Source organism: Chaetodon auriga, chromosome 5 (assembly GCF_051107435.1).
Source record: "Chaetodon auriga isolate fChaAug3 chromosome 5, fChaAug3.hap1, whole genome shotgun sequence".
NCBI lineage: Eukaryota > Metazoa > Chordata > Actinopteri > Chaetodontiformes > Chaetodontidae > Chaetodon > Chaetodon auriga.
The window spans coordinates 10242392-10268796 of NC_135078.1; the positions used below are offsets into that span (position 1 = coordinate 10242392).

Genomic DNA, 26405 nt, shown 5'->3' on the forward strand with positions numbered 1-26405 from the left:
TTTCTGTCTGGCGATAAATGAGATAAAACCCTGATATTGTTCAAATATCATGTTTGTATGTTTCTCATATAGTGTGAAATTCTCACGTCTTTAAAACTTTTTTCTTTTTGTGTAAATCAATCATGTCCCCCATCTGAAATACATTCAGACACCCTTTTAACTCAAACTCAGTTTTAGAAGCCAAGTTGTGATTGAACTTGATGTTGGACTGACAAGTGAGGCCCTACAGAGAGCTCTTTGAAAAATCCATTGATTCCATTAGGGAATATCTCAACCAATTAATATTCAAAATTCCCTTTAGCACAGATAAAATGGATCAGTCACCGACACTGAGGGAAGCACCACTGATTTTTACAGGAACTGATGTGGATTTGCATGATGTTGAGTTTTAAGTGCACAGGACATAGAAATTGAGAAGGCGAAATGGAGGCTGTTGTTTCCAAATTACAAACAGATACAGCCTTTGCGTTTCAGTTGTTTGAGCAGTCTCATTTTGTTTTTAGCACAATTTAAGGTACTGATCTGATACACCAGACTGTTGTCAGGCCAATGCTGAGCAGGTCAGATATTGGCCATAACAAAACCAATCCGTCCTTCATTAGTATCAACTTAAGATGCTGCTGACTCCCTGCACCCCCAGGCCTCCTCTTACCTTTCATAAAAATGTTTCCAGTCACATTAATAATAGCATAATTACGCTAAAATTGCAGAGTAGATTGATTGCTTTGAATGTGAACCTATTCCTCTCAGCACTGCAGTATAGGAAATGGGAACAATAGTGGACGTAGACTGGTGCTTTTATTTTGGCAGATGAGTAAACCTCCTGAGTTAAATCCCTCACCTTGTGTTCCTCTGAAGGAAACACACTCTGGTGCTGTTTAGCCTTGTTGTCTGAGCAGACCCATGCACCTCTTCACAGTCATCGACCTAACTCCAGTTAAACAACCTCCTCTGTACCTGTTGACCTTTCATCTCAAAGAAATGCCTCCGGTGTTGAATCATAAGCCTTTAATCTCTATCTATCTAAACAGTGTTCTGTAACTTGGATACAAGTGAAGCCAGGCAGGTCGTCCTCAAGGCAAAGACATTGATTGTGTTGACGCTGTTTGAGCCAAAGTGTCATAGAATCTGCCTCTTATTGAAGGTGTTGTTGTGATATCTTGATAGAGTGCTACAGAGGCAATGTGTGGAATGCAAAGTGCAATAATTACCTCTGCCAAGGAGGTTATGTTTTTGGGTCAGTTTGTTTATTGGTTGGTTTGGCTGTTTGTCAGCAAAATTATGGAAAAAAACTGCCGGCCCGATTTTCATCAAGCTTGGTGGAAGGCTGTAGCATTGGCCAAGGAAGGACAAATCACATTTGGAGCGGCTCCATATCAAAGGGTGGATACGTGAATAATTTTCTGCTTTAATTAACATTGTGAGATAGAGCATCTGGCCTTGGAGTAAATACATTCATCCAGTAGAAGGTAGTGGTTCAGTGGTGACAAAACATAGTCAGTTGAAGAAATACAATGACCCCATATCTTGTGTAGCACTTGGCCTTGGCAGAGGTCTGCGTTCTCCGACTGCCCTCCTAGTTCAATTTGAAATACAGCTAATGTACATGTTGGGTTTAGATTCCAATCATACTGGTGACACTCAAACCAAACTCTCCGTATATGTTGACTTTTTTTTCCTCTTGAAAGCCAGACCATGTCACTGCTCTCAGTCCTTTTAAAAGCCCTCATTGGTCAGAACAGCAGAGCATCGGGTGACTGCAGTTGTTTAAGTGATTTGGTGAGAAATGTTGTTACCCAACATCTGTGAGTCGTGAGTATTGTGTATTGTGTGCAAGGCTTTGCATAACTGTGTGGGTGATATCTTGTGTTTAGGTGTGTGTGATATCTTGTGTTTCAGTGTGTGTGTGTGTGTGTGTGTGTGTGTGTGTGTGTGAATGAGACAGAAAGATGATGGTAACGAGTAGGTGTTTGTTGTTCTTATGCAATTTTCATAGTCATTCCCTCTGTTTGTGTGTGTGTGTGTGTGTGTGTGTGTGTGTGTGTGTGTGTGTGTCTTATCAGTTGTAAGTGCACAGGGTCTCCAGGCCAAGGACAGGACGGGCTCCAGTGACCCATATGTCACAATCCAAGTTGGGAAGACCAAGAAGAGGACAAAGACCATCTACGGCAACCTGAACCCAGTCTGGGAAGAAAAGTTTAGCTTGTAAGTTCAGCTTGTTGTTTTCTTCCTGGTTGTAAATCTCAGCTGGAGCTGAGGAGCTTTCAGAGGTCTGGAAAAGTACAGGAAAGCAGTGTCACTGTCACAGTCGCCTTGCATTGGTGGAAGAAGGTTTTAGATGGTAAATGTACTCATCCTTGACTCAACCGTCACTCATTTTGGTTGAGAAGAGCTCTTCTCTGGACTGTGTGTGTGTACAGACTGATGTCTCCCACACTCTCCTGTTAGCTTCATTGCACCTGATTGGTACACCACATCATACGTGTGTATTAGTACATGGAGTCTTATGAAACATCTGAGGGTGTAAAAAAAAAAAAAAAAAAAAAACCATTATCAGCAGAAGTCCTGCATTCAAAAGCATGCGTAGTGTCTCCTAAATGGAAAGAATTTAAGTAAAAGTACTGATTATGCAGGTTGGATATTTTCAGAGTGATTTTATTATTATTATCTGCAAATGCAAATGTGAACATGCCACGGGTATGATGAATGAGCTGGTGAGCCTGTGTTTGTGTGAAGACATGTGCAAGGAGGTCGTTCTGACTGGGCTTTTTCTAAGCTACACATATAAAAGGTTTTTCACTTTTCAGCTAAATTTAGGCGAGTTTTTGCCAAAACATCTTAACATTTTTCTCTTACAAATCAACACATCAATGCTTACAGGGTATTTACCACACAATGATAATGAGAAACAGGTTTTTTAGGTATTTTTGAACATTTGTAACAACACCCCAACCTCCCATCCCCTGTCTCCACAGCGAGTGCCACAACTCATCAGATCGAATCAAGCTGCGGGTCTGGGACGAAGACGATGACATCAAGTCACGAGTGAAGCAGCGTCTGAAGAGGGAGTCTGACGACTTCTTGGGTCAGAGCATCATCGAGGTCCGAACTCTTAGTGGAGAGATGGATGTCTGGTACAACCTGGGTATGTAGTCAGTCACAGCCATGGAAATATTGGAAATATGGTGTATGTGTGTGTATATGTCTGTGCTTGTGAGGTAGATGAGTGCATAATTGGTCTTATGTGCGTGTGTGTTTCGGAGTGTGAGTTGTGCTCATTAACATGGCATTTGGAGGACACAGTGTGACAGTTGTCATCTTAGATCCTCAGTGTAACTTAAGTTCAACTCTGAGCCATGTGTCACTTTAGAGTAATTGTGTGTGTGTGTGTGTGTGTGTGTGTGTGTGTGTGTCTGTGTCTGTGTCTGTGTGTGTGTGTGTGTGTGTGTGTGTGTGTGTGTGTGTCTGTGTGTGTCTGTGTGTGTCTGTGTGTCTCCATTTACAGAAAAGAGAACAGACAAGTCAGCGGTGTCTGGTGCCATCCGTCTTCAGATCAGTGTGGAGATCGAGGGAGAGGAGAAGGTGGCACCCTACCACGTACAATACACATGCCTTCATGAGGTAACACACACACACCCACACACACACACACACACACACACACACACACACACACACACTTGCACACAGGTGCATCAAAAGAGTCCATAGAGAGTTGTGTTCTTATCATGAACAAAACCAGAGAAGCAGTGAGCCACGAGCACACCTTCATTAAAATATTTTGATAATTGTTAAGTGTCAAGACAAAGTGGAAAATGTCCTTTAGGTCAGACAGTCCAAAAAATCTAAATCCAAATCCAAAAATGCCCCGTTCATAAATAAAAGAGAGAAAAGCAGCAGAAAATCACACAGAATCGCACACTTGAGAAAACAAAACTACAGAATGATCTGCGCTTTGCTCGGTAAATGACTTTGAAGTGATTTGTAGTCAAAATTGTTGTTGGCCATTCAATAGATTGGTCTGTATCTGCAGAACATTAATCAATTGTTTAAGCACTAAATTCAATGAAGAACAAAACAGGAAATCAATAGACATTTTCCTGATGTAATAATAATCCTCTTGGAGTTTATTTGAGCATCAGCAGAGACGCAGAAATGATTTTTGATTTAAAGGCTCTTCATTTTTTGTCATATTGCTTTTCACGTCTGACATTGCTAATTTGAACAGACAAATCCTTTAAACTGTTAATAGTTCAAGAAAATGAACAGAGTGGCCAGATGTGAACAATGTGTGGACAATCTGTATTTAACTGTGATGATTTTTCAACAATCTTTGAAGCCAGAACATCTCAGCTCACTACTGTACGCTGGATGTCTCTGTGAATGACTGCTGGCTGTTCTCTGCTTCTTTGAGCACTGCTGACGTTTTCTGATTCACTCAACCTTTTTCTTTGTAGAACACCTTCCACTATTCCACCGATGTGGAGGGAGGCGGCGTGGTGAAGATCCCAGTCGCTCACGGAGACGATGCTTGGAAGGTTTACTTTGACGAGGTGCAGCAGGATATCGTGGACGAGTTCGCCATGCGCTACGGCATCGAGTCCATATACCAGGCTATGACGTAAGGGCAGAGTTAGACAGACAGACATTCAGTTCATTCAACAGGCCAAGATGTCAGCCCACTGTGTGCATGTGCGGGTAAATCAAATCAGGAAATACTTGAAATTAGCGTGATTGTGGACAGTATTTATAGGCCTGTGTGTGTGTGTGTGTGTGTGTGTGTGTGTGTGTGTGTGTGTGTGTGTGTGTGCTGATGTGATGAACAGTGGGCGGGGTTGTCATGAACTATAAACAGCATGCAAATTAGCTTATCTCATCTAATGAGAAAAGATGACCTGTCACCCCTGAGATTTCCAGGCACTTTGATTGGATCACTGCAGGCAGGTGGAGACTCAGGGAGCACACGCAGATACACACATTTACACACACTGTTTTAATTACATTAATAATGTTGTTTGTGTGCGTGTTTAGTGCGATCAAGTTATCACATAACATAATCATACTTGGAAGCTTTATCCCAGTGGAAATGGGGATATGAGCCAATCCATAACAAAGACAAATGAAAATGGCAATTGAAATACACAGACACAGAAATACACAGAGCTCACTGAACTTCAGCTACATGTTCACTCCTTTACTAGACCAAAAACAGTCTGGGGCCAGTCAGGAGTCTAGTATTTCAGACTGCAATTAATAACTTAATAACTAAAAAAAAAAAAAAAAAAAAATGTGTGCGTTTTTATAATTTTGTGCAGAAGATAACACAACATGGAACTGGCAAAATGTTCAGGGGAACAGATCTATTGTCCACAGCCAACTCCTGCATTACACAGTGGTATCTGTGCACCAGGCTGATAACAGCCAAAGCTTTAAATTACAGCTTAAACAGTGTCCAACATAGCATCAGACAGGGACAAATGTCATGAAAGTAATAATAGTAAAGGTATACTACACCAACTAAGTATTGCACCGCTCCACTCAATAATATCTTTTGCTTCAACTTCATTTGCATCGTGCAGAATGATGCATGTGAGGAGTTTGACACTAGAACACTGTTGTTATCCTGATTTTAAGTCGCGCTTCAGTTCCCATAATGCAGCTCCCATGATACAATTTGATAGCATCTTCCATTAGACCCTCCATGCCTGATAAACACCCGCATCAAACTTGAGGACCCCAATTTGGAAATTCCTCCTCCCGTGCAAAATTTGTAATCTCAAAGCTCAAACCGACAGAAGTCCTGGTTGCATCATCGGGGTTCTTATCTCAGACACAGAACAAGTCACGATGAGGCGGCTGATCTTCAGTTACCCCTTTAATGATGTTTATGTGAAGGATCTGTAGTTTCCTCTCACTGTCTTGATTTGTCTCATAATTACAACATGTAAATGAGCCGTTTCATGTTAAAGATGGGTCTGATGTATTAGCAGTTGAAGTGAAGCAGTAGTTCACCAGCAGCCATTTTTTCCATCTCCTCTTAATTCACTTTTGCTGAAATCCCTCCCACCTCTCTGCCTTTCTTCTCTCTCTCGTCTCCAATCATGCTCAACCCATTCCTCCCCCCATCCACCCGATCCTGCATCCTCTATCCTCTCCCTAATTTATTTCCTCCTCCATCCTCCTGCTGTCTGTCCTCTTTATGTCTCCTTCTCAACTCCTCTTTTCTGCCTCCACCTGTCTCATTCTCTGTCCCTCCTTCTCCATGTCCATCCCGCATTTCTTTTAACCTTTTTACTGCTTTTAAACCTTCAATCTTCCTTTCTGCAAACCTTCTAACCTCCCTTAATCCCTCCTCCTTTCTCTGTCTCCCCCCTCATTTCTCTCATTTCCTTTCCTCCACAGCCATTTCTCTTGCCTGTCCTCTAAGTACATGCTGTCAGGGGTGCCAGCAGTGATGAGCACCCTGCTGGCCAACATCAATGCCTTCTACGCCCACCCCACCGCCTCCACCAATGTCTCTGCTCCTGCCAGATTTGCAGCCTCCAACTTCGGGGTAAGTGACCACCGGACACAATGACAAACACAGATAAACACTAATCTTTTCAATGCAGTTGTCCTGTTGCAGTGCACAGGAAACAGGTGATTTGATAATCATAGAGCTACAAACAGTATCATCTCTGACTGCAATAAATATATAGAAATAGAAAGTTGAATGATATAAATGCAACCATCTTCAATTAAATCAGTATGAAACTGCTGATCTGTAATTGGAGGTCTAACACTGCAGTGGTGATATAACTGCACTTCAGGTGTTTCTCTGTGTTACAATCTGGTGTAATGGCTGAACTCTGAATGCAGAACATAGACAAAGGAAGATTTGAAGAGTATGAGGAAATTTATCGTCACAAAAAATTGATAACGATCACAGGGAGATAATCCTAATTGATCCAGATGAAGAGCTGGGCAGATGTAGCAGGTCTGAGACACAAGGAGATGATCCTTAGACACAAGGAAAACAGACTTAGTTACTGGAAAACACTGACAAGGCAAACTCTGAGCAAGGCGAGTGACAGGTGAGGAGATCCAGGTGTTTATCCTGTGGTTGATGAGTGTGGACTGGCTGCAGCTGTGGTGGTTGATTGGCACTGGGAGCAGGTGTAGGTGAGCCGTGATCGGAGGGAACCACCCAGTCCAGACAGACAACTGGAGAGACTGACATGACCCAGAGGGATGGGAGGAAGGAGGCCTCCTGACGCCCTGTGCTTGTAGCTCATGGTTGGACCAGCGATATATCTGAGTTTAAGATTGCAGTCAGCATTAGATTGCAACAGATATAAAGTCACAGTTTGGTGGCTCATTGTTGCCTGTTACCAAAAAGAAAACTTCTTGAAAAATAAAAAGTAAAAAATAAAGTAAGTAAGTGAGTAAAAAATACAAGATGACTGTGAAATTGAGTGAAATTGTAAACACAGTCACATCAGTTTGCAAGCAGAACCAGGTTGCAGAGCCTAAAGCTCATTTCATTTAAAGGACATGAATGTATACATTTTCTTCTAGCAAACACTACTGTTAAAAAGTTTGGAATCACTTGTACTACTGTAGGTGTTATATCACCTGTTTTTCTTCTTTCTTTCTTTCTTTCTTTCTTTCTTTCTTTCTTTCTTTCTTTCAATGATGGCTATTTTAACATAAAAAGTAGGATTCAGACACCAAGTGTATATTTTTACATTTGAAATAGTTTTGGCCCCAAAAAGAGAATAATTAAAGGATTGAAACTTCCATTTAGTCGATGTCCCCACAGTGTTGCATGAGAGAAAAGAGTACTGTTGCAACCATCATTATTCAACCACAGCGCTGCTCGCAATTAGGCTCTAAATATTTTGGGAACCCATTTTCCTTTGGGCCCTCTGTCGTCTACACACTGGTTAGACTGAATAGGTTTAGACTGTGATTTGTGAGTCCATAGTATATTCAGCTGATAGTCTGTGATCCACTTCCAACTCAGCTAACCTGAGACCAAGCAGCTTCCATTTCTGTTTTGAAGTTTTAAGAATAGCTTTGCTGACGCAACACGCCTGCTCATTCCAGCTTGTTATAGGCAGCTTTGTGCACTTGACGCTGAAACAGGAACCTGTTCCTCTTAAAATCTGCACAGATTTTGATGCTAAGTTTCTAATGAAATCTCATTAGTGCCTGATGATTTCTTATGTTGTTTTTTAGCTGTTGCTCAGAGGTATCTTTGTCTCATTGTACAGCAGTTTGTTCTCCATGTACAAAACATTACATTTTTTTGCAAACCGTATACGTACTTTTAAAGAGGACTTTCTACAACCTAAGAGCATGAATGACCATTTAAAGATACAGGGCAGTCTTCTCAACCAGCTGACTTTACAAAAGCGTTTGTGGCAGGCCTTTCCAAACGTTTGAACCGCTGTTTACATCAAAGTGCTGAATATTGGCCTGCTAAAACTAAAAGTCTCCTGCATTTGAGGGGTAATGGGCCGGCTTTGTTTCTTTATTCACTGCATGCTTTGTCAGTCACTACTGATTTCTCAGAACCACTGATTTGATTCTGACGACGCCTGGGAAGAGATACATTCACAGCAGCAAGAAATCAGTCTTAGAAATACCCCTGACATGGATATTGGTCGCACCACACTTACATTTTAATGCTCTTCTCATCTTGATATGATTATTTAGGATTATACAAATATCTTTTAGTCACTGTAATGACACTGATTGGATTTGTGCATTAAAATACAGACCACACCCACCAAGAAGAGTAGAAAGACACAGCAAAACACAAAAATCCACTTTTATAGAAGGAAGCGTGACTGATTCTTTTCCAGGTAAGACCTGTTTGAATTAGCCTACAGTTTGACCTGAAGCAGGCCTCTTCCCACACAAGCTGACCCACGTTCTCTGAAATACTTTCCAGAGAAAGACCTGTACAGAGTCAGTAGGAGGTGTTCCTTTATGCTGCTAATAATCTTTCTCATTAAAAGGTAATGCCTCATCACTGTGGGATCTTTGGAACAGCTCTGAACCTTGCATTGGCCCATATTCAGCCCGTGGGCCCCACAGGAGCCACGCACGGGGGGGGGCAATGACAGCTAGAGGCCGAGCTTAATGACTCCTGGGATCTTTGCCAACAGTCGCGACTTGAGTTCTCCTACCGGTTGCACTCAGACTCTGGTGATATACGAGCAACTGCAGGCAGCACATTTTTGCTTTAATGGGTCAGGGGATGCAGACAGGCTTCCTCTCACCATGGGCTGTAACTGTGTGGGTCTGCTTCTGAGTTTGCCAGCTTGGTAATAAGCCCCTGCTGGATAGGTGGATAAGTTTATTTCTCTCATTACATTTCACTGAATTGAGGCGTTTTCGATGTGGGTATCTGGGTAATTTATTCATTTTAATTAAGCTGATCTCTCTCTCTCCCTGTTTGATCATAGAGAGCATCAGTAACACTGTAATGACTTGACAGTAATTAATGCATGACTCAGCTCAAATTACTGTATGAATTGAAGCCTGACATATCATACACTCTAGAGTAGAGACGGTACCCACACTAATTAATGTCAATAAGTGACTATTAGCTCATGTTTTGGCTTCACAAATAAAAAGTAATTATCCTAAACTGATTTTGTTTTAATACACTGATTAACCGGTGACTTCCAAACCATTTATTAAGGCATTCGGAAAAAATTGCTATTCCTTTTTAGTCTATACTCAAAACAGCACTAAAACAATATATTTAATGTTTGACCTCATCAGCTTCATTGATTTTTGTAAATATGCTTGTTGTGAATTTGATGCAGCAACACGTTTCAAACATGTTGGGACAGGAGCAACAACAGACTGGGAAAGATGTTGAACGCTCCAAAAACACCTGTTTGGAACATTCCACAGGTAAACAGGCTCATTGGTAACAGGTGAGAGGATCATGATTGGGTATGAAAGGGGCATCCTGGAAAGACTCAGTCGTTCACAAGCAAAGATGGAGAGAGGTTCACCACTTTGTGAACACATGATTGTTCGTTTGTGAATGACTGCGTTCTGCTTTGGTTTGATATCCTTCCCTCTCTATTTCTTTTGTACCTGAATTGATTATTTTTGTTTTCAGAGAGAACAACTCACAGGCAGCAGTGAGGTTGTTTTTCTGTTCTGCTTGGCCAGCTTTTTTTTTTTTTTTTTTTTTTTTACCATCTCTCTCGTCCCTCTCTCGCGCTGCTGTGCTTCATCGCAGACAGACCAATTCGAAAAATCACACACATTATTTCCCTCCTTCCGTTTTTCTCGCTCTTCTTTACATTGTTTGTTTAAATGTTGAGCCAAGCCAAATTCATTGCATCTGTTGCCATGGCAACAAGGTGATTTCCGAATTTCAACTCACCTCGCTGTCCTCCGTCTCTGTCTCCCCCCCCTCTGGCCCGCCCGGGAAGAGATGCTGTCATATCGATCTGCTCTCCCTCGCCTCTGCTCTTCGTAATTCATCTCAGAACTCAGCTGACAGTTTTAGTGACACTGTCATGTTGTACAGGTGTGTGGGTGTGTTTGTATGCCTGCAGCCTGTGTGAGTGTGTGTGTGTGTGTGTGCAAGAGCAAGGAGACTACAGATATGCCAGCATCTCACTCCTCCCCTGTTGTCTGGGAGGGAAGCTGTTGATACAACACCACATTTTGCTGGTGGGAACAAAAATTATTCCGTTTTCGGTTGTTTTTTACCATAAATTACTTTCCCAGGAAATAGTTAGTGTGTGCTCCAGAGCCCATTGTCTGTTGTACACCTTCACACCTGAGAGCTCTCTAGTTGTCAGCCACAGGCAGTCCTGGTGAAGCCGCTGTGAATGTCTAGCTGTTTAAGTTTCCTGGAGCTACTGCTAAAAAAAAAAAAAAAAAAAAAAAGAAATGTGAGCTGCAGCAAAGGCTCTTACAGTTCTTAAAATGCTCTCTGTTCATGAGCAGTGACTGCTCTTTAAAAGCTTTTTATTGAAGGTGTACTGAAGATTTTGCAGTATGCATCAGCTTAATTAATGTGGTTTATGTTGGTGTAGGGTAAAATGTTTTATCCATCACTTTGTGTGATAACACCAAAACCCAGATTTGCTCTTTTAAAGTGAGGCTTCCATCAGAGGTGCCTATTTTTCTTTCTTGCTGTGCCAATTTTGTACTTTCATGACTTTCCTTGAATATGACTGCACCTGAGTGGGAGAAGAGGTGTAGTGGCAGTGGGTGTTAATAATGACGAAGCAGCTCGGTGCAGTTTTGCTATAAGGGATTTAGAGAGGTGAGATTTACACTTGCGCTGCCTGCATTCAGTCAAAGGCATAAGTCATTCAATGCAGTGATTTGCTTAAAAGCTATCTGCGTTTTTGTGGATTATATGTTGGCCAGTTTGACCTCAGCAGAGAAATTCAAATACAACTGGGTAACATTTTATTTTATGGTTCCCATAGTATCATTATCTCCTAGAAAGGAAGTGATGTGTAATAGTGATTTCTCAGGAGGTCCTTTTTATTACTGTTGATTGTATGGAAAATGGAGACAACATTGAGCTGGCACACTCTGATTAATAGCTTACCTAACGTGGAACGTCTTTCAGTCAGTGCACAGCAGGTCAGCTGAATACAGTACAACATGGAAAACAAGTTTTCAATAATACATTAATAATTACTTGGGTTGAAATGGATACCTGCTGTTGGTTCTTTGAAGACCGCTAATAAACTCATACCAGCTCACTAAATTCAGAGCTGTGTCTTGATTTTCCCTACAACAGTACCAAAATACATTGTACAGCTTGTTCAAAGTCATTTTATTAGCATGTGGTGATTCTGCCTCTGCTCCACAAGGAAAACTAAGAGGCTTTGGTGCTGACACCAGCTTGGTTACATCAGTTGTCAGTGCTGTGAGAGAGAATTTGTTTCAGATGGAAGGAGATGGTGTGATTTGGTTGAACTCACTGCATCTACTAAAGCATATTCCAGCCCTATTTACTGTGTCTCAGCATCACAAAGAAGACATAATGTGTAGCTTCGTCTGAGCAACACAACATCTACAACATTAAGTAATGTCTGAAGATACAGGAGAAGCACTTTGTCTCAGGCTGTTGATCAGAACAAAAATAGAAATTAAGGACAGAATAAAAAACATGAGAACTATATGCAAAAAAATACAAAAAATGGCTTCTGGAGGTTTATTTAAACACACAGTGTGTAACTTCTGCTGTTATGGGTCTCTCAGTCAACACAATGAAAGCAGAAGTAGTTTGATAATGTTGTGAAGTCGCATGGGATCATGGGCGCAGTTGTCTTCATTGCTAAATAATCACCACTGCCAATGAAAATCTATGTGACACGACAGGCAGAAATGTTCAGGATTGAAGTAAAGCGACCAATGAAATGCACCGTTACCTTGAAAAAAATTACAGATTTCTCTGGGTTTGAATGTTGTTGGAAAAATTTTGTGATAATGTGAGTTCACAAATCAACAAAACACTTCACACAGGTGAAGCTGTTTTTAGACATTTTAATATGGAAATGTTATGTATTAGACCTGATTAACTGGCTCACTTACTCTCCAAGAATAATAAACCTGATTGCAGACTTTAATGCAGAAAAGCTCAAGCTCATCTCCAAATGTTCATTTCCATTTTCCCCTTCAGGCTACTTAACTTAATTGTGAGGTGAAACTTTTAGGAATGTAACGTGAGTTATTCCCAAATAAAAAAGATATTTATCACACATCTGATGAGTTGAAACATATGCCAAATGTTTTATGGTCACATAAATTGTGTCACAGCAGCAGAGGGCAGGGGTGTTCGCTCACCCCAGGCTGAGAATCACTGCGGTGGACCTGAAGGGACTAACCTGCCCCTCAGTGTGGAAAGGAGAATGAAACAATTACAATTATTACTGCTACTGTGTGCGTGCATGCGTGCGTGCGTGTGTGTGTGTGTGCGTGTGTGTGTGTGTGTGTGCGTGCGTGCGTGTGCGTGTGTGTGTGTGTGTGAGGACAAGGAGGGACTTGCCTTAGGGAAGGACAATGTGACAATGTGTTGTTTTCAGGTCAAAACTGATCTTATCTCAGTCTTTTTAGGTCAGGTTGTGCCTCTCACTTTTCTGTTCGGTTGGGTTGGTGATTTGATATATTTTCCTTCTCATCAACAAACCCCATAAAATGACCAAAACCACTCTGCCCTGACTGGTATTCAGCCCCAAACTGATTGGTTTCTACTGTGGATGTCAGAAAAATAAGGATTCAATAATCTGATCCAGTGGATTGGCATCACAACTGACCTTGTTGAGAAGATGGGATATTGGGCCAGTGATCTGATCCTGATGCATATTTACTGATCCAGATTCAATGTCCTTATAAAATTCTCTGTTTCTGCTAGCAAGTCACTGTGGGTCGCCAGCAGTTTTCAGCACCGCAGCACCCACTCGCCTCATGTTACGTTGCATTAAAATGATCCAAATTAGTTCAGTACAGCTTTTAAATTTGGGAAAAAGAGATATCACACAGGAAAAAGGGTAACTAGTATTGATGGCAGGAGGACGGTGTGTGTGTGGGATCAAGTCAAAATAAACTATAGTGTGTTTGTGGAGTGCCGTGGAGCTCTAAAACTCAGTTTTAGAGGAATTGTTGACAATAAAAAACATAGAATATTACCAGCCTCATCCTTTGAGAGCTGAGCTTTGGCATGTAGCTGTGCAAGCTAGTGTTAGGGGATTTCTCCTTCCCCCTTGTTCATTTTCTCTCATCCAAAACCAAACTTGACTCCTTGGTTTCTTAACTGTCATGACTCACATTGCTATAACGCTGTATTTCTGCTTTCTCATCCAGAATTACTAACTGTTTGCATTGTTCCTGCCACCATGGGACGCACAGACACAAACAAAACAAGAGTTGAAAGAGCCTTTCAAGAGTTGATTAGAATTTGGCAATTTTTTTTATTGGTCTTCAGTGCCAATTAATGTTGGCCATTGTTCATGCTTTCATTCCAAAGATACAAACAAAGGGAAACCCTTTCCAACATACTAACAATGCACAAAGTAATTGCTATGCAACCAAGACTGGTTACTAAGAAAGTAAAAGATTGAGGTATGACAGCTGTTTCACTTTTCAACTGTTATGCAATCAAACTGCATCAATTTGGGGTTCACTGGTATTGTTGCCTTCTAGATAAATATATTTCATGTGTAATTTTTTTTCCAGCAAGACTGGAAACCCTGCGTCTCTTTCTTCCTCCCCCTTGTTCTCTCTGTCAGAAAATACTCATCTTGTTAGTTTGTCAGCCATGTCGTGACTCTCAGTATGCCAGACTACTCTCTCTTTCTCAGTTTCTGTGTGCTTTATTGGCATGATATGTTCATGCATTTTTGTTGCCAAAATACATGAGGGAGAGTAGTGCCTAAATTATGAAATGAAGCAGTGGGGACACCACTACAGGCTGTAGCTCAGGTGGTCGAGCTGGTTGGCCATTGATCATAAAGTGGCTCCCGTGCATGTGTCTCCATGCTTTAAGCAAAACAACAAACCCAAATTACTCCGGCTGAGCATGATCTGCAAGTGTGCAAGTCACCGCACAGAAGCATCTGATATATGAATGTAATGTAAAGAAATGTAAAAAGTAAACATTAAAGGTTTATTTCTTGAGATTTCATAGCATTGGTAAAATTAGCTAGCGAACTACACTCTCACCGACAATGTGTGCAACAGTGTGCTCGTGGAGGTTAGAAGAAGAGTTTTTAAAAGTGGAGATCTCAGTGTTGTTCGAGAGACCCACCAAGCGCCTCCTATATGGAATTGTTGTCTTTTTTAGATTGTGCTATAGAAAGCGTGGCCAGATGTGGTCAGGGACTGTCACTGGAAGCTCAGCTTTCAACTTGTGTGCAGGTGCTCATCTCATACTACACTCAACCCCTGCATGGAGAGCACACTAGATGTAAGGAAGGTAGAAATGGCACATGTAGTGAAGTAGAGAGTGTTACTATTCTCAAGTACAAAGAAGTACCTTCTTGAAAAAAGGAACATGAAAAGTACTCATTCCTTAAAAAATACCACTTTTTTTACTCATGTGGGCTACTTGTAATGTGTTACTACCCACCTCAGGTTCAGCATTATGTGAAATGGCCACATGTCTACTGTGTGCATGCAGCATTTCCTGGATGCACAGTTTGAATCACTAACAATGAAAACTGGTCTGTAGGGCAGCAATTACACAATGTAAATACACTGAATGGCCTCCAAATATCATATGAATGCAGAGGCCAAGTCTGTATTCCTTACCAAAGCCTGTGTGTATCCTTGAGGTCAAAGTTGATGTTTTTGTGGATAAGTGGATTATATGAAATGGATAGTGTGCTCACATGTGTGAAATTACTCCATCATGGACAGAACAAACATTTGTGAAAACATTGCTCTTTGGTGCTACTAGTGTCCAGAATAGACAAGAAAACAGAAAAGAGGTTTTTGTAGGCACTCCAAGGCAGAACAAGGGAAAAGGTTTCAAGATAAAAAAAAAAAAAGAAAAGCTCACTTATTTAAGCTTATTGGTTTAAAACTTGTTTTGACTTCACAAGGTCTAGTGGAGATAGTTGTTGAACGGCCGTTGAATGCCTCTGTGTTCCCGCAACACAAAAAGAAGCTTTTCATCACCAGCAAGGGTCACAAAGTGTGGAACTGCTTTTACAAACTGAAATGTATTTATGTAGCTCACGTGGTCTTATATTTTGGACATGTGCAGGAGAATTGTGTCCTCATTTTGAGGTACTTCTCACACAGCCTGCTTGTGCATGTTTCTTCCTCACTATCTGAACAAGAGCAAGAATATGAACACGGCCTATTTGCTCTTTCTTTTCTCTTTTTCCAACAGAGAGATCGTTTTGTGAAGCTCCTGGATCAGCTGCACAACTCCCTGCGTATCGACCTCTCCATGTACAGAGTGAGTCTCTGCTTTCAGCCGCTGCTATTCCTTTGTTCACCGCGTTCAGATCTATAGTTTCAATCCATCCCAGTGACATGTAGGTTTGTCCCCATTCATTCACAAAAAGGACGTGGTGGGTAGGTATAAATCTAAGTCCTAACTCATCATCTGCCTCAAAGTGAAAGCTTTTGTCTTCAACAAATATTTTACCACCTTCTGCTGCCGTTTGGCATCTTTATTTCCTCCAGTATGCTCTTGATGTTAAAAATACTCTCTACTCAGCAAATCAGATGTTCTTTATTTTTCCATCTCTTTATTTTCTAGCTCTCAAGTGTATTCTGAGGTTGCAGCAGGTTTTTCATATAGTTTTTGTCAGGATGATGTCTCCGTATTTTCACTGAGAAATATAAAGCTGAGCAACTGGGAGCTCAATATGCTGAACATTAAAACGGCAAACAGCCACCAATGATTGCAAAAATAAATTTCTTATAGCAAAACAAAAGACCCTAAAAGGAGCAAATGTTTACATGAGTTGTTTTGTGTGTGTGTGTGTGTGTGTGTGTGTGTGTGTGTGTGTGTGTGTGTGTGCGTGTGTGTGTGTGTGTTCAGAACAACTTCCCAGCCAGCAGCAAGCCTCGCCTCCATGACCTCAAGTCAACAGTGGATCTTCTCACCAGCATCACCTTCTTCAGGATGAAGGTAGAAACTGAACATCAGCTCATTAATCACCAAATCATGAACACAAACAAGTTAGTTTTGGTTTCAGTGCAGGTTAGAGTGGAGTGTGATAATCATAGCAACGCTGATCAAACTCTCCACTCTCACACTTTTATTGCAGTCACCAGTCAGCTGTCACTACAAAATGCATAAAATCGGTGTTTTTTTTGTCGATATTGGTCCTTGTGAAGACTTTCATAAGGGAAGAAACACAAGAGCAAACACACACACACAGAGGTGAGCCGCAGCGCTGCAGGATTGATTGCAGCCTCTGACTAATGTCTCTCAGACTGAGCTCGTGCTGTCGAGTTCAGGTCTGTTATGAGAAGATTGATTCCACAGTGGAGGACAGAGGAAAGGTCATGGATCTGTGTGTGTGTGTGTGTGTGTGTGTGTGTGTGTGTGTGTGTGTGTGTGTGTTCGTGTGTTCATGCTGTCATGTATACATGAGTGCATATTTGTGGATATTGTATGAAAACTGTATTACTTCCATTTTGTTTGAGGAGCTTTCTATTTTTTCTGTGATTTGACTTGTTACAGTTCTCTGATAGCTGAAATCTTAAAGCCCTAAGGCACGATCTGTCAAAGCCTCATATGAGAAAATCAAAAATATCTGCTGATCCCAAAGACTTTATATTCTAGATTCCCTGACCAAAGTGATATGATAATGTCATACATTTCCTACTATATGGCTTATGAATGTCCGTGTGTCTCTGTAGTCACATCTGACTTATCTTCCCACTCCATTGTCCGGTGTTGTGCAGGTCTTGGAGCTGCAGAGTCCTCCCAGGGCCGCCAACGTGGTGCGTGACTGCGTCAAGGCCTGTCTGAACTCCACCTACGAGTACATCTTCAACAACTGTCTGGAGCTCTTCAACCGCCAGTTCCAGCCCGCCGTACAACCAGTGAGTTGCTGAGCGCTGACATGTTTTGAGCGGCTACAGTTGACACTCTGGAGAAATGGGTCTGGATCCTGGATATCTTACTTCTTAGCTTGGGAATTTAATGATGTAAAAGTCATTGATTCCAGTTTGACAGTTATCTTTTAACTACAACATAGCACAGGACTGTTGAGGTCCAAAGTCACCTCCACCTTTTTAGTGCTAGTGCAAACTTATCTATATGATATACTGTAATAAAATCTATAAAATATATGCAAATGTCAGTATGCATACTAATGACACATAATGCTTTTTGGGTCCTGGAGTGTGTCTTTGACAAATGCGCTCGTCCATTCTGGAGCATGTAAGTCAAAGACAGGATCTGAATGGTACTTCTTGCTTCATCTCCTCCCATTGCTCAGATTAATCTCAGCAGATACAGCACAGACTGGATTAGCTTTAATTGGTGCACTAATTAACTGAGTCTCTGTCAGCTGAAGAATTGTCTCCAGAACACTGAATATTTTTAACTGTGCCCAGAAAGATTCATATCTTAATGTGTCTAAACTCATTAAACCAGTCTGTGTTCAGTATAAATGAACAACAGTTGCATGATAATCAAGAAAAGTCTCCTTTTCAGCCTTATGGAGTGTGCAGAAGCTTGTCACATAAACATGGAGCCAGGGCATTTGAAAAAGATAAATCCTCTCATCACAGCGGAGGAATAATATTGTAATTCTTCTTATAAATTATTCAGTGCAGATCATTCATTGAAAACTGTTGAGCACTGAAAGTTGTTCTGTGCTGCCACTGATTTCATAACAGCATGTGTTTATTTTTGTGAATGCAGGACATCTGCTTTTCAATTCACCTTCTCACAGCTGTAAACTCAATTCTTACATATGTTCCTCTTTGTGTCTTCTCCCCGCTTGTAGCCTGAGCCAGAGAAGAAAAAGAAGAAGAAGGAAAAAGCAGAAGGAGAGGAGGATGATGATGAAGAGGAGGAGGAGGAGGAGGAGGAAGAGGAGGAGAAGAAAGAGGAGAGCCAGCAGGAGGAGCAGGGCCCGAGCATCCAGAATCTGGACTTTTGGCCTAAACTCATCACACTCATCGTCTCCATCATTGAGGAGGACAAGAACTCCTACACACCCATCATTAACCAGTCAGTTTTACTCTGTAATCACAGATTAAGATGAATTTTAAAAGTCCCAGTTCTGTTCATATTTGAAACAATCATTCATACAGAAGTACATGCAAATGTAATATCAATTTGTTTCATTCGTTTCGAGCTTCCGAGGTCTGAGAAAACCCCAAACAACTGTGTGTGTGTGTGTGTGTGTGTGTGTGTGTGTGTGTGTGTGTGTCTCCTGCTTGATTGCATGTTTGTGTATTTATGCAGCTTCCTCAGGGATGCTCGGCTCATGTGTAGCCGTACAGTCATACGTCTGATCAAATGCACTGGAAGCATCCATTAGCAAGCTGAATGCCAAGCAGAATATTAACATACAGACATAAGCACCAGCAGAGTAATACTTTTTCTGCTGCTCTTACTCTGGTCCTGACTTCTTCTGCCCTTTCAGGTTTCCTCAGGAACTCAACGTGGGTAAAGTCAGCGCTGAGGTCATGTGGATGCTGTTTGCTCAGGACATGAAATATGCCCTGGAGGGTAAGATTGTGTGTGTGTGTGTGTGTGTGTGTGTGTGTGTGTGTGTGCGTGTGTGTTAGAGAGAGAAAAAGTAACAACTCAGACAGTCATGCAGTTTTTCCATCAACTTTCTGTCTTCTCTTTGCCATCATCTCTTCCAGTTTTGCATAAAATTGACCACTACCGCTGGAACAATGGTGAGATTATAGATAAACATGATGTAGCTGATGACAGTCAGAAGAGTCGGTCGTGGGACAGCTGCTGTATTGTTGTCTGTTTGTCGATGCTGGATCACAAATTAGAGTCAGAGAGCCTAAGCTATAACCTGACGTGCCAGATGGTTTGTTACACAGAACCATCTGGGAAGACGTCCATGGAAAGTGTTTGGAAATCTTTTTCATGGAGAAAAGCCTTCAGTGCTGTTCTTTGTTCTTCTCTCAGTGAAGAAATACTCTCCAGTTCTGATATAACTGATGCTATAGCAGCATCTGCACTAACCTCTTTAGGAGCCGCCATTGTTGTATTGGAATAAACAGTCACGCTGTCGTCACATCTAAACAACGCCCACCTGTAGCTGCCGGTAGTTCCTTAAAGGACGCTGATGTTTTCTTGGTCATCGAAAAGCAAAATGATAATGAATTTTTATTCAGTGTTTAGGCCTGTTCTCTGTATACTGCCACAAGTAAATCCTGTTATGGTCACTGTGAGTCGTGATGAGAGCAGGTCAAGCGACAACCTGCAAAATGAAGCCAAACTGCAGTTCCTCGAATGGCCACTTGAGGCTGTCTCCAGAAGCAAGTCAATCCCCATAGACATCCATATTAAAATGCCCAACTTTACAGCAGGGCTTCAGCAACCAGGCTTCATTCAGTCCACCTTAGCTCCACCCACACACCACCTATGTGTGACATCACAGGGACTTTGTCCATGTTTTGTACAGGTTATGGAGCACATATAACACTTTCCAACTGATAGTTTTGCGTCTATGGCTTAACTGATTTCTCCTGAAGCTCTCCACATTATACTGTAAGGTGTTTTAAAGATTAAAGAATGATTTTTTTGTGAGCCATCATCATCAGACTACTTCGATACGCTCATATCTCGAGAGTCTGTCTGTCTCATTTGAAATCTGCATAACTATTCAATATTCTGACTCTGACTGTATCTTATTAGATTTGTAGAAACTGTAGAAACTATAGAATCCTCAGATCATTGTCGAGCACACTGAGGACTCCAAAACTCAACGTAGTTTGGGCTTTTGTAGTTGTAGTGAAAATGTCAAGTCTGCTTGTAACAACATTAAAACCAACAGAGACAGTAAGTTTTGTAGCTGAGTCAGCACCCTGTCTAAAAGTGTTTTGTTATGAGCCCAAATCACAAATCTGACCACTGACCAGTCCTCCAGGAGACCCATGTCTAGACTTGTTTTCTGTGTCTAGCCCACCCTCCAGGTCCTCTAGTAATGTGTTCGAACATTATTTTTCCACCTCGAAAGCCATTCTCCTCTCAGTCATTGCTTGCTTCTCTGCTTTTTCTGAACTCTGATTGGTTTGTTTTGCCATCTCAGCTCCCACCACATTTCGCATCCGCAAAGTTGATTTCTACGCTGGTAAGGCCGTGTGTGTGTGTGTGTGTGTGTGTGTGTGTGTGTGTGTGTGTGTGTGTGTGTGTGTGTCTATGTGTAATTGTAATTAGTCATCCATAGTAGAGATTCTCAACCTCTTCTGCATTTTTATATTGGACAGTGTGAACGGGAGGGAGGGGTCCCCGCTACCCATCAGCAGGCACACACTGAGAGATAAATTAAACTTTTCAGGAGTTACACACCTGCTCACAAATTATGTAAATGTAGTTTCCGGTATGATTTATATCTTCATTTATTCTGCCTTCATTTGGAAATAATAATAGAGAGAGAAAAAGAGGGAGATTGACAAAACAAATGGGTGAGCACGAAAACTAAATGTAAACGGTTTTTATATCTTTGTGGTTGCTTACTAAAAAAAAATAATACTGTAGAAATGCAAAAAGACCTCTCAGCAGTACTCAGGTCGTGACCTCACACAGACTATTTCATAAATGCTGAAAGGTGGCGATGGCAGGCTGATCACTTTGTGCACATTACTTGAAAAATCAGTATATTGTTGTTTTGGGCATGATGGCCGGCAGCACAGACACAGGCACCAAGTTTAAGGGAATTAGTGCAAAACTAAAAAATTAACTTTAATGTTCTTTTTTAATTTGCATATGTTTCCTTGTGGCCCATCAGTAAAATGATTTGAGAGTTGGGAACCTCTGATCTATTGGAAATCTTTGTTTATTAGTGAGAAAATGTATCTAATTTGCTGCATTTGATGCTATTTTCTATAACTTCATGTAAGACATGAACAAGATCTTAAATAGTGTTACAGTAAATATGTTATTAGATTACAAATTCCCCAAATTCTTTCCATGGTATAGTATCATTTTAGAGCTGCAGAAATATGTTGACTAGTACCTTGGTTCACTGATAGTGGTGGAGTCCTCCACTTCTTATGGCTGTTTGTTTGTAGCATTGGAGTCATCCCATAATTGAGGCCCAAAGTGAAATCAGGATTGAGCTTGTTCCTCCATTCATTCATTTGTTTGTTGGGTCATATCATATAATGAACACTGATTGGATTTTGATGAAAGTGAACAATCTCACCACTGTGTTGAAGCTTTTTTTAAAATTGGTCCAAACAAGTCCATGTGTTACTCTGCTGCAGGAGGGTATTATTTGACTGATAATTCAAGGAACCTTTTGGTCATATTTATTCTTGTTGTTCCCACGATGAATTTGAGAGGACAGACTACAGATAGATCTTTGTCTATTTATTGCTCCATTCATCTCTTACCTGTCATATCTGATGTAATGCTGCCTTGAAAGTAGTTAAAAGTCAGGTCAATTAGAGTTACACTATTACAAATCTTCACCAAGTGACTGTAAACAGGCAGTAAACCATTGCTGTGTGCTTGTTTAATCCTGTGTGTGTTGTTTTTACAGAACACGAGAAGCATAAGCTCTGTAAGACTGCTGACTACATGAACCTGCACTTCAAGGTCAAGTGGCTTTATAATGAGTATGTTCAGGACCTGCCCGCCTTCGCAGACGCTGTGCCTGAGTACCCTGCGTAAGATACACACACACACACACACACACACACACACACACACACACACACACACACACACACTTTTTACTCACTCATTATCTCACTCTTCTCCTGTCTCCTCCAGACAAAAGGGAGCTCAAATTGATTGATCATTTCTGCCTTTCCATTGAGATTTGTTTACATTGTTGCGTACACAATGATCGGCACACACACATGCACACTCTAAAAGCGCTGTTCACTGAGTTGGGATGCTAAAAATATGGATAACAGGGCGATGTAGTAATGGTAACAGTGACAATACATTTTGCTGACAGAGCTCCTTTCCAAACAAAGTCACAAGATGCTTTACAAGGGTAAATTGTTTCAAACAATGGTAACAAGGAGAGAAGTAAAATCAGTCAATTAAGAGAACAAAAATGTCACAAATTCAATGAGATCAAATAAAACTAACAAAACACAACAGATAGAATATATTAGAATGAGAGAATTAATGCAAGGAAGTTTAGAAAAGGTCCATAATGAAAAAGGGATTTGAAAGATGTTTCTGAATCTACAAGCTTCAGAACAAAACTACAGAAGATTTGGTTTACTCTTTGTCAAAGCCACAATGATTCCAATAAACTTGTGTGCGTCAACTTTATGGTTCATCAAAGGAAGGTTAATGACATAGCTCCGTGTCCGTGTCTTGTTATCGTTCCAGGTGGTTTCTCCAGTTTGTCCTGGCCTGGCTGGCTGAGAACGAGGACGTGTCGATGGAGTTCATGCACGGGGCGCTGGAGAGAGACAAGAGAGAAGGGGTGAGTCGAAGAAACGACAGTGTGGACGGCCTTGTGTTCGCTCTGTGACTTCCAGCGTGGCATGCAGAGAAAATCCAAGTTGAAAATTAGGTTTCAAAAAAGCTATTTGCAGCACAGACTGTAGCAATTTATTTGGCATCTCAACAGTGAGATGAACTGTTACGCATTTTCGTCTTGTGGCAATGTTTGGTATCCTGCTGTCACTAGGCAACACATCGCAGCTGTCAATTATTCATGTTTTCTTGCCAGCAAACTACACAAAACTGATGGCTGTGGCTCAAAAATACAAGCAAATATAGAAAGTTATAGGTCGCGGCTAATTTTTGTTGCCTGTATTTCTTTACAATTTGGCAAATCGCCACCATTAAGAGTTTGCTGAATTCATTGCTGTATGTAATTCACCCATGGATGTGCAGACGACTGCCGCTGGATTACTATGGTGGTGATTTTCAGGCAGTTTATATAGAGCCTCTATTTTTCTATGATTCCCTAATGGATTTATGAACCTTTATTCGCAATGGACATCGGAGATGATATTATCCTCAGAAAGTCCCACTGAATCTATGTCTGTGTGTCAGATTTAACACACATGACTCAGAGAAGAAAGCGTGCACTGAGGGTCAAACTACACACGTCTGTCCATTTCACCTCACCCAATATCTTTGCCTCAGGTCTCTCCCTCTGGAGGCTTATAGGGCAATAAAATGAACCTTCCTACACACTGCACCTCTCAATAAAGTGCATGTGTCTATGAGCATTGAAGGAAGCACGGGGATGTTGTGTTCAACGTAAGGTGGGTGGAAATGCCGCTGTTTGAACGTCATTCACTTCAACGGCCAGTAACTGTATAAAAGCATGCTTTTGTCTACCAATTTAAGCAATGATCTCTTGTTCAGAAGTCTCCCTGCTGGAGGATAATTTAGCATTTCACTCTGAAGTTTCAATTTCTGATTTCCTGTGGACGGACAAACTCTCTCACCAGACACCAGAATTGAATTTAGGCAAACAGGAACAATCTGAAAGCTTATTAATGAGTCTAGATGAGACATTATATTTGCGATCTAAGCTATTATGAATTGCAAATCTTGCATAAATGTAATAAAAAGTACCAAATTCTCTTTATATTTTCATTTGCAAACGCTGCTTTCAACAGAGAGGAAATCAGACAGAGGATATGAGGAGTAATGGAGGGTGACTCACATCCTGAAGATATCAGGACACGAATAAATAATTACATGAAAGCAATTTCAGTGCTATTAAAAAACACTTGCATGTTAAAGTTTAAACTTCTCTGTTGTAATTCCTGCTTGTGATGGAAAACTGAAACGACTGGTTTCTTTTTACTTGGTACCCGTACACCATACAACACCATTTGTTGCTGCTTCCAACGGCTGAAGTGAGAAGTGTTGATCGTGTTGCAGTAAAGGAGCCATAGCGCAACACTAGTAGAAAAACTGTACAGTGAGATTGATATGATATGATAGCTTTCCACAACACTGATATCCTCAGCAGAATGAAAGACAGCTTCAGCCTCATGACCCTTTGTTCACCGACGCTTTGAAGAAGCCTTCGATTCATTCGGGTGGAGCTGAGTTCTACTTTTGTCCAGCCAGTCCCAGATTCCCAGACTGATGGACAAGTGTTGTCTCTTGACCTCCTGATGCCCCTGCACCTTATCTTCAGGGAGCTGTGCTGCTTCGGGAGATTTTTTAGAGGCCTGTTGGTCAGGGCTGGACTACTTTTTACTGCACAGTGGGAACATGATGTACAATACTTTCCTCGAAGAAAGTATGGGAGGACGGATGCTTCTTTATTATTTCATGGCCTGTAGATGGTTTCGGTCGCTTTAGTCTGTAATGTCTTCACATTACAAAGGAATTTGCCAATGAAAGTGAACTAATATGAAATATATCAATATGTAAATGCTGAACACATACAGCGCTCTGGAATGGGAGGGGATGATAGACTCAGAGCTCCATCTGGGTGGAGGTGCCCAGATGCCCAAAAACCACTGGAAGGATGCTTCTGTATATTAGCCATCATATAATACTCTGAGCAGATATTATTTTAAACAGCATACATATTCTCTACCTCTTTACTCTCTTAAGTGGCTTGATAGCACAATTCTTTTAACTCCATTAGAGGCAGATTTTATTGAGGAACTGTTAAGTGCTTATTGACCTCCTTTAGCTCTTAAAGAACCAGTTATGGATCCAAACACTGGAAGTTTCGAAGAGTGAGAGAGACCACTGGATACAAGAGCAGGACTCAGTCACATGGGAAATATGTGGCATGGTTCTCTTGACTACCACAAACGACCACACTAACCCTCTGGGCACCATTTACATTTACATTTTAACCATTAAGCTGATGAATTTATCTGCAGGAACATATGATTAGTGCCATGGTTCAATAAGCCCTCTATTCCCAGACCAGGACCAACATTTCAAGGGAATGATAATGATTGGAATGGGCCCTGAACTCTATGGAGTAATTACACAAGAATAACCAGGAACAGTGGCCACAGGAAGTAGAAAAGTAGAGAGGATGTATGAGTCAGTAAGCAGGAACAGTATGTCATGAAAATACAATAGCACGTCGAAAATGGAGAGCTACTTTGAGGTTTTGATTGAAGACGAGAGCGCCAGTGATCTAAAATTTAGCAATATGTTTTCTCGTCCCTCCACCTGCAGTTCCAGCAGACGTCTGAGCACGCTCTGTTCTCCAGCTCGGTGGTGGACATCTTCACTCAGCTCAACCAGAGCTTTGAGATCATCAAGAAGCTGGACTGCCCCGACCCCAGCGTGGTGGGCCATTATAACCGGCGCTTTGCCAAGGTGAGATTCGGCTGCTGCACAAGCATGAACATAGGCAGATGCCATGTCACCCATATACATCATGAGCTCATAAAAGAGCTTTCCTCTCTTTCCAGAACGGACTGTTGATTGGTCAGTTGCCTGATTTACATACAATATATTCTCCTTTGCCTCTGTGGGATCTCCATCAGCCATGCAGATGTCTTCAGATATATAATGGATGAAAACTGTGCATCATAGAGCCAGAGCTGCTACTCAAATGCACTGCTTTTCCTCTTCTCTCATTATCACTTCCACTCAGGATTTAAAGGATTGTGATGGCAGTTTTCACTATTTTCTGATGATTTATACAACAAAGCATTTGTCAATTGATTAATTGGTAATGAAAATAAGTTCAGCAATTGTTTGGAAGTTTGAACTCTTTTTTTTACCAGCTTGCTTTTGTGTAGGAAACAGTATGCTGCAATTCATCATGTCCTGCATGTACAGA

At 41.3% G+C, this 26405-nt stretch overlaps 1 protein-coding gene across 4 annotated transcripts in view; it reads left to right on the plus strand.

The window, feature by feature from the left end:
- unc13ba (unc-13 homolog Ba (C. elegans)) overlaps positions 1 to 26405 on the plus strand; it is a 163168-nt gene that overhangs the window by 110220 nt on the left and 26543 nt on the right. For 3 of the 4 annotated variants that reach the window (XM_076730110.1, XM_076730112.1, XM_076730113.1), the window contains exons 4-18: positions 2064 to 2205; positions 2976 to 3145; positions 3506 to 3621; positions 4458 to 4621; positions 6403 to 6553; positions 15878 to 15946; positions 16538 to 16627; positions 17410 to 17550; positions 18462 to 18688; positions 19107 to 19192; positions 19333 to 19368; positions 20739 to 20780; positions 22194 to 22320; positions 23003 to 23099; positions 25793 to 25936. In XM_076730110.1, the coding sequence (XP_076586225.1) occupies positions 2064 to 2205; positions 2976 to 3145; positions 3506 to 3621; positions 4458 to 4621; positions 6403 to 6553; positions 15878 to 15946; positions 16538 to 16627; positions 17410 to 17550; positions 18462 to 18688; positions 19107 to 19192; positions 19333 to 19368; positions 20739 to 20780; positions 22194 to 22320; positions 23003 to 23099; positions 25793 to 25936 (1802 nt within the window). The remainder of the gene's footprint in view (positions 1 to 2063; positions 2206 to 2975; positions 3146 to 3505; positions 3622 to 4457; positions 4622 to 6402; positions 6554 to 15877; positions 15947 to 16537; positions 16628 to 17409; positions 17551 to 18461; positions 18689 to 19106; positions 19193 to 19332; positions 19369 to 20738; positions 20781 to 22193; positions 22321 to 23002; positions 23100 to 25792; positions 25937 to 26405) is intronic. The other variant, XM_076730114.1, reaches the window with a different exon arrangement.